Source organism: Benincasa hispida, chromosome 8 (genome assembly GCF_009727055.1).
Source record: "Benincasa hispida cultivar B227 chromosome 8, ASM972705v1, whole genome shotgun sequence".
NCBI classification, from domain to species: domain Eukaryota; kingdom Viridiplantae; phylum Streptophyta; class Magnoliopsida; order Cucurbitales; family Cucurbitaceae; genus Benincasa; species Benincasa hispida.
In genome coordinates this window covers 39,919,003-39,927,471 of record NC_052356.1, presented here as the reverse complement: position 1 = coordinate 39,927,471, position 8,469 = coordinate 39,919,003, and the positions used below count along the sequence as shown (strand labels likewise).

At 30.4% G+C, this 8,469-nt stretch overlaps 1 protein-coding gene across 1 annotated transcript; it reads left to right on the top strand.

Moving 5' to 3' along the window:
* The first annotated feature begins 514 nt into the window (after nt 1-514).
* LOC120083439 (cell division cycle-associated 7-like protein) lies at nt 515-2,274 on the top strand. The gene is made up of 8 exons (XM_039039200.1): nt 515-680; nt 788-1,043; nt 1,133-1,292; nt 1,374-1,444; nt 1,522-1,599; nt 1,692-1,779; nt 1,909-1,964; nt 2,044-2,274. The coding sequence occupies exons 1-8, from the start codon at nt 615-617 to the stop codon at nt 2,118-2,120; spliced, it is 852 nt and encodes a 283-aa protein (XP_038895128.1). The 5' UTR covers nt 515-614; the 3' UTR covers nt 2,121-2,274.
* Nucleotides 2,275-8,469: the final 6,195 nt, after the last annotated feature.

The following is an 8,469-nucleotide window of genomic DNA, read 5'->3' as shown; positions in this document are numbered from 1 at the left end:
GACTAAAATAGAACTAATATCAAAGTACAATGACTAAAATGATATTTTAATTAAAAAAAAAAACAAATGTGAAAGACATCTTTAAATCATCAATCAATTTAAAAGCTTAAGTTGATAACATATGCCACCCAAATCCTACATGCAAACACCAAAAAAAACAAAAATAATAATAATAATAATAAGAGAAGAGAGAAAAGGAAAGCAAAAACTTTTTTTTAATACTTTTCTAAAGGAGGGGAAAAAAAGGCTTATTCTATCTTTAGAAGAAAAAAGAATAAATTCTTATTACCAAATTCAAACGTATTCATTTTCGAAATTAAAAAAAGCGGATATTTGCGCACACAAAATATGACCGTTGGAGTTCAAATGTTAAAGTTACAGTTCCGTCACACAAATTGAATGACCGCACAAAACACAATAGGCAGTAGCATTAACGACGTTAGTAGGTCCCACTAGCGAGATCTCAACGTTCCCCATGTGCACACGGTGACAATCTCTGAGCGACAATCATGTTATTTTATCATCTCCTCAACTTTCCAATCGCTCTCTTAAGGATTGATCAGTAAGCAGTAGCAGCAAAGAAGACTCGGAGCAGAAACAAACAAACAAACGCCATGGGAAGACTCAGAGCTAAAAGCGACTACGAAGATCTCAGAAACGCTCGCATTTTAGAGAATAAGGTATCTCTATCAATCCTTCTTCTTCTTCTTCTTCTTCTTCTTCTTCTTCTTCTTCTTCTTCTTCATTCTCTGTGAGTTTTGATTTTGATGGAAATTTGCTGGATCAGGAGCGATTGGCGTCGCTAGGGTTGAAAAAGACCGTATCCGAACTTCATTCCATTATTTCCTCTGCAAAGTCGGCAAAGATCCACGCGAGAAAATGTCACAATACGCTCTCCCGGATTTCTCTTCCTCTTCGTCGTTCCGATCGATTGAAGCAGATTTCACCGGTCTCCACTCCGTTGCGTTTCCAGTTCTCCTTCCGGAGGTCCAACAGATTGAAGGGGAAATCAGTTCACAGTCTAAAATTTGAGTGTAATGAAGGTAGATCTAAATCGAGTAATACTGAATGAGTATACTTACTGTATTCACGTTGGTTATGATTTTCTATTTACCGATGTTTGATTTTGCAGTGGGGGAAGAGATTATGAAGAGGCCTGCGAATGCTCCTTCAGTGGAAATCAGTGATTTGGAACATCGGCTTTCGCCGGACGCATCGGCACGGAGGTGTAGTAGTAAGGGACGAGGGAGTGTTTATGATCCTGTTTTTGGAATCTGCTGCCATTTCTGCAGGTACATTCAAATTCAATCTTCTGTTATTCAACATTTCTTCCAATTCTTATGGACGGTGGTTGAAATTTAATTAATGTGTAGGCAGAAGAAACTATGTGGTGAAGAAGATTGCGAGAGATGTGGTAATTTCGATATGGATAAACCATGCATCGGTAAGTGGTCTAAACGAAATCTATCTCAGTGATAATATATCAATAGTAGTTGAAATATACTAGCTGTTCCCCTATAGGAAAAACTGATTGCTCTGTTTGTCATTCCTCCAATGGTGTCTTTTGCCGAGCTTGTCTGAAGGTCAGATATGGCGAAGGTAAACATCTCTCTCTCCAATACAAAATACTGATCAAAATCTTTAGGATATAGAGTTAATGTTAAAATGGGGCTGTGTTGTTTGTTGATTAGAAATGGAAGAAGTGATTGAGAACAAGAAATGGATGTGCCCTCATTGTGTGGAGGAGAAAGGAATCAACCCTTATTGGATATGCAACAGGTTTGTTTGATTATTTTGATGTCTATAGAAACAGAGTATCACAAGTTTTCATTAGGGTTTTTTTTACTCAATGGTCACTCTTTCTTTCTTTTTCTTTCTTTCTTTTTTTTTTTTTTTTTTTTTATGCAGTTCATTGTGTTTGAAGAAGCGCAAGATGGCTCCAACTGGGCTTGCCATTTACAGAGGTTATTGAATTTTCTGTTTGAGTTTGTGAAATTTTTTATGTGCTTTTGGTTTTAATAATTTTTGGGTTGATTTTTGCAGCTCGGGAAATGGGATACGAATCTGTTGCACATTTGTTAATGGATGAGCTTAAGCGAGCAGACTTATGCAACAGATAAGCCATCGTTCTCTCCGTTTTCTTCTGATCGACTGGGGTTTGTAGTGATGTGAAGTGAGACTGGTAACAGTAGGAGCTTTTTCTCTCTACTCTGATAATGTTTTACAATCATCATCAATGCTTAAAGTAATTACATTTCCCCAATTTCAGTTCAACACTGCTCGTCTCGTGTGGCCATGTTTGGATTTACTTTTAATTTTATACATCATAATTTGTAGGTAATACACAACTTTGAAGTGTTAAAAATTAATAAAATGTTTTTTTTTTTTTTAAGAATAAAGTTATGAATGAAACTTTAATAAATAAAAAATTAATAAACACACCAAAACTTAAATAAATATAATTTTCGAGTAAAATTAATAAATAAATACTTGAAATTTTAAAATAAGATTAAATAAGAAATAATTTAATGACTTTTTAGTAAATTTAATTTAGAAAATCTAAAAGTAACTTTTTAAAAAATAAATATCAAAGGATTAGTAACAATTCAATGGCGGAACTTTGAGGCACTCTTGGGTCATGTACCTGTTGTCATAGCTAACCTAGTAGTTCTATAACTGTGTACAAGCTCGTAATGATGGATGTGATCTTGCTTGTGAGGGTAATGAAATTATCAAAGAGGCTAGTAAATGGGAATTTTGAACCTCGTTGCTTGTGAAGTATTGAATGAAATCGAGTTTGAATTCAGGCAATGGATACTTTGTATTCAACAGTTACTTTTCATTCTTTTAATTGACTTTCACTAAACTTAACTAGGCCAAAACTTTTATTAGAAGGATTGAGCCGAATAGAATACAAAGATATTATTGTATTTTTTTAATCTAGATATACAAAATTGAAATTGAAATAAAAATCTAAGACGAAACAATTTAAACATTTTAATTGCTGTAATGGACCTGTACTAACCTATGGATCCTTAGGATTGATGTAGTTGTTTAATATATTATATCCAATAATGTCGTTTCAAAGCAAGAATCGAGTCAAGTATCACAACTTCTCCCATTGGCCATCTCAAATGATCTAAACTTAGGCTTAAAATTTGATCCAATTTCAATTAGTCAAGTCCAAAGGGTTGGGTCATTGGCATGCATGACTATTGAAAGTGGGGTCGAGTTTATATTATAGCCCATTTAAGAATCTTTGTCTTGGGTCTGGGCCAAGCTTAAACCTACACTTTTTCAGGCCGATTGGTCTAATAATGAGAGTGACACCCATCTCTTAAATTATTATATTGAATTTATATGACAAGATCATCTAATTATATAGACAAAATGTTTTATATTATGTAAAATTTTAGTTTATATAAAACATTTTAGATTCTTTTGCAAGATTAAATTCAAGAATAATGTAGTTTTTTTTAAAGTAATGACAAAAATAGGGTACTTGAAAAAAAAAAGTAAAGTGGTTGAAAAAAAATCAATTTTATAAACAAGGTTAAGGAGCAAACTATTGACAAAAATATGGTTGATTTGGATTTGAAAAAATCGTATACTGGTACACAATTTTCTTTAATCCAATCACTACCACTGTCATTGGTAGGTGGTTGCCATGTCACAGTACTCGTAGACCCAGTCACCACCACCGTCATTGGTAGGTGGCTGCCATGTCACAGTACTCGTGGATCCAATCCATGAGTGAAGACCAAAATCTTGGATCGAGTCCACAAGTTAGGAGTTTTTTTTCCTTGTTCTTTTTTTTCATTAGTTTCATTAATTAGATTTAACGTATCTCAAACTTGCTCTTTTATTTCAAGATAAAAGTTCATGTGAAGCTAAAAAGTTTGAATTACAAATCACTCATGTGCCAATGGTGGTCGTCTTTGTAGACATTGTGCCCACAATGAGGTACAAACACTTCAAAATGTTGCTGATGATAAATACATCATCAATATCATTTTAAATGACGACAGACAAAAGTTCATCGTGCGTATAATACTCTTGTTGATTATCGAAACTTGATGTGATGTCTGCTTGTACTCCGAGTGAGTGTCAAGGAGAAGTTGGAATCAAATCATAAAATATGTGAGGTTTATGGTCAACGTGTTTGGTCAACGTGTTACTCTGGAATAACTTCGCCATGTTGTCCTTATCATCCACAATGACTACGTCTTTGGTCAATGTCAGCAATATTGAGTCTTTGTGTCTGTCGAATGATATTTTCTACATTTTTACCAAGTTTTAGTCACAAATGGAACTCAATTCTGGTAAATTGTGTTATACTAAATATTGGTGTACAATTTGGATAAAATTATTGTGTATGATGAAAAATATCGATATAAAATAATATTTGTACCATATAATTGAAAAGCACAAGATGATAAAATTCTTACATTGCAATAATAGTAAGCGCCGTCAGGTGTGATAAATCTTCTCGTGACTGAGTCGTGCACAAGTATTCATTTGATACAACTGACCCATCTATTATTTATCCTCGTGCATAACGATCACGACGTACACGCCACAATGGTATATATTTTGCATGAAGTCGATGCTGAACTTGGTCGTGTTTACCTCTTAAATCAATTTGGTGTAGTTGCGGGAATGTATAATACAATAATAGTATCGTTTATAGCAGATCAAACTATTTTAATACTCGATCTTGTTGATGCCACTCCATGATATGGAAGCATATAAGAGGAAGGCTAACCGTCAACCAAAGGTCTTGACCATCACGACAATAATCAGGCAATATTGACATAATATCTCGTGTGTATGGCGTTCAACTGATCTGAAATTTCATACTAGAATAATTATGACAAAAAAAATATGTAATATCCATTTGTATATGAAACATATATGTTGTTACCTAATTATTGATAGTCAGTATACTATCAACATGTTTGCTAACTATTCAGATGCAACTAAGATATTGCTCCATCTAAAATGAATATAAAACAATTAAAATATTTTATTACATAAAATGATAAGGGAATAAATATGTAAAGAAAATAATATCTGGCATTGAATGGATGTCCCATAAAATGATATGGAGTCTGTAACTTTACTTGCGGTGCTACAATGTTAAATCTATCATAAGCCCATACTTGTAGTAATATCAGTGGGGTCTACTATTTTCAAAGTTGGTGTAGGGCTAGCCTGACATAATTCTCTCTAAAGCCATGCAAGGTAGGCACCACCTCATGAGTACGTTCAAACTTGCTCAAAATTGGCCAACAGTGGAAGAAACATAAGATATACCAACATATTGGACTTGTCGGCGAACAGAAATCTTCCAATAGATTGCATAATATATGCTTGTGCATATCTGTATGCGTTGATCTCGTCAGCAACGGGGAACAACTCTGTAAATTGCGACACTAACTACGAGATACTCAATTTTGAGCATTTCAAATCAATTGGTCGAATGCCAAAAAATCATTACAATTTTGTTTCCAATCATATTACAAGAATCCAGTCACATGTTCTCTGTCCACTAGTAATCCAAATTGAACTGCAACATCCTACAACGTAGTTGTGCATTCCTCACTAGACATATGAAATGTGTGGGTTTCTGGTCTCTGACGTTCTATCAAAGCTATAATAAGGTGCCAATCTAATTTGTGCAATTCCAAGAAAACCAGTCTGATGTAGGTAAGACATGATATGTGGATCTAATAGTATAGTACGTTGAATTGCTGCCTCTTTTCTCAGACAACCTAAAACTATAATAAACGCACTGTTCCATATCGATAGTGAACTATGAGTATTGTAGATATAATTGTATATGATTAGAATGACTAGATCCATAATCAACATGATTAAGAAGTACCTAATTTATGTTGTGGATAAGTACACTTGTTATGTCCTTTTCACTTGTATATTGTATATTGAACTTTTGTGTTTGCCTCACACTAATCCATCTCATTATAAATTCACAAACTTTCTGGTCGACTATGCTCTCTTAGTAAGATCTCATTTGGATGAACTTCTGTAAATGTTTACTCTAGCCAATAGTCTGTAGCTTGAAATGGAAAAATTTAACATTCATCATTAAAAGGTAAGTACGTCAAACGTATGTAATTACAAACTGCAATTATATGACAAGTGATAGTTGTTCAAGATTCCATGCTCTCATGTAATTGCAGTTTGTAATTACATATGTTTGACATACTTTTTTTTTATTGATGAATGTTATAAATTGACCAATTTCAAGCGATGATAAGATTTCATGTCATGGGATGCACAAATTCGTATAAAGTTAAAGTTTAGCTGCTTAGAAACTTCAATAATTATTTAAAATTTTAAATTTATATTCAATAAGAAATTATTAAAAAAAAGCAATTATATAAGATGAAAAGGTCTTGTTAGACTATTTATATATACATAAAAATCAATTTAAATATTTAAGACTTAATTAGACATAAAATTAAACTTTAGGCTCAATAAAACAATTAAGTTTTTAAATCATGTGAATAGTTTGCAATTTATTAGATGTAAAATAGAAAATATTAATATTTGTTAACTTTTTGAAATTATACACCAAATTTAAAAGCTAGAGACTCGTTTGCTACAGATTTGAAATTTTAAAAACCTAACTCGTAAAAAACATTCATAAAAATTATATATTTTAAATGCACCGATATAATAGTATCTAAAACCAAATTTGAAATTTTAAAACCAAACTGAAACCGGTAATTAAAATTTGTAAAAATATAATTTTAAATGTATGGACATATAGTATCTAAAAATTAACTTGGGATTAAATTTAAGTCGTATTATAAAATTGCTAATATGAAAGTGTAAAGATTAGATTTTTTTTTTATTTTAAAGAAACTTCAAAATATAGAGATCAAGTGATATTTAAACCTATTAGTTTGATACTACGTACATTGCACGTGTTGTGTAAAGTTTCAAAAGATTAATTATTTACTAAAGTTAATAATACAACTTTATTTTATTATGAATAAGAGTTTTTTTTAGTTTTTTTATTTATTATTATTTCTTTTTTTGATACAGAGAATAAGAGATTTTTTTTCTAAATAAATCCTGAAAAATATTTATAAAAATTTTGAAAGTAAGGTGTCGAGAAATAACAATTATTTTATATTAACTATTACTAATTCAGTTTAAAATATATTAACAAAAGAAAATATATAAACTCAAATATTTTATGCTATTCTTTTTTAAAATTTTGTGTTAATCATCCATTAGTAAAAAAGAAAAATCTATTTTGATTTGAATGATTTGATTATTTTTTTTAATTTCAAACTTTAATGTAAACAAAATTATAGAAAAAATCAGTGCACACCTAGTCAAAAGAATATATTTGTTATTTTGATTTGAAGATTTAATTGTCTTCTTAATTTTAAATTTTAATTCAACCAAAATTATTTTTAGCTGTGATAATCATTTTTTAGTTCAATCTAAAAATCTTTTTAATTTGATTGGGAGGATTATAAATATATATTTTTTTAATTCTGTGATGATCCATGATTTATCCTCTTAAATTCAAACTTTTAACTAAACAACAAACAACAACAATAATAATAAATTTTGTAACTAACTTCCTTTAGTTTAAAAATTATTTCTATTTTGATTTTGATAATTTAGTATCTTTTAAATTTCAAACTTTAATTTAAATAAAATATTAGAAACTTATTATTTACAAATTTTACAATGATTTTTTTGATGGAAAATGAGGAATTCACGTCCACCGATAGTAGATGGTAGGGAGATTCAAACCACATAACTCATGGTTACTAATATACTCATATGCTAATTGAGTTATACTTGCTTTGGTCATGAACATTTATATTTACTCGTTTATAAATTATACTTACATCTTAGATTAAAATATTCGTCGTCACAATATTATATCTGTAAATAAATTTTTTTAATATCGATCTTAAAGATCTTTTGTCATTTCCAATTATAAAGGCTGGTAAAACATTTTAAAAAATGACGTCTATTTGGTCTAATATCTATATTAAACTAAGATAGAATATCTGAAAATGACGTCTATCTAAGATCTATACTATATTAAAATGGTAGGATATCTAAAAAATCATATTTAGGCCAAAGTACCCTTTTAAATAACACTTCATTCCAATAATTATTTCATTATCTCATTATGTCGTTTTTTTTCAAATAAAATAAGCAAGGGTAACTGATTAATTTCATCATTTTTTAGAGGGTTAAATTTCAACATTATTTCAATAAACTGTGTGAACTTTAATGCTAAAGTAACCTATACCAATTCAAATTTTAATTGCATGTAACATTCATTTATAGGGTTAAATTTCAATTAAAGGTTATAAAATAAGTTTTATATCATATCCATAAATATTAGGCACCCTAAAATTGTGATAAATATATGAAATTTATAAAGTTGTCATTTCATTTACTAAAAAA

Excerpts from the sequence above, each read along its gene's own strand:
- LOC120083439 (XM_039039200.1), top strand. The coding sequence starts at position 615 with ATGGGAAGACTCAGAGCTAAAAGCGACTACGAAGATCTCAGAAACGCT. Across the intron at positions 1,044-1,132 it reads AAAATTTGAGTGTAATGAAG|TGGGGGAAGAGATTATGAAG; the intron begins GTAGATCTAAAT and ends TTGATTTTGCAG. Across the intron at positions 1,965-2,043 it reads TGGGCTTGCCATTTACAGAG|CTCGGGAAATGGGATACGAA; the intron begins GTTATTGAATTT and ends TGATTTTTGCAG.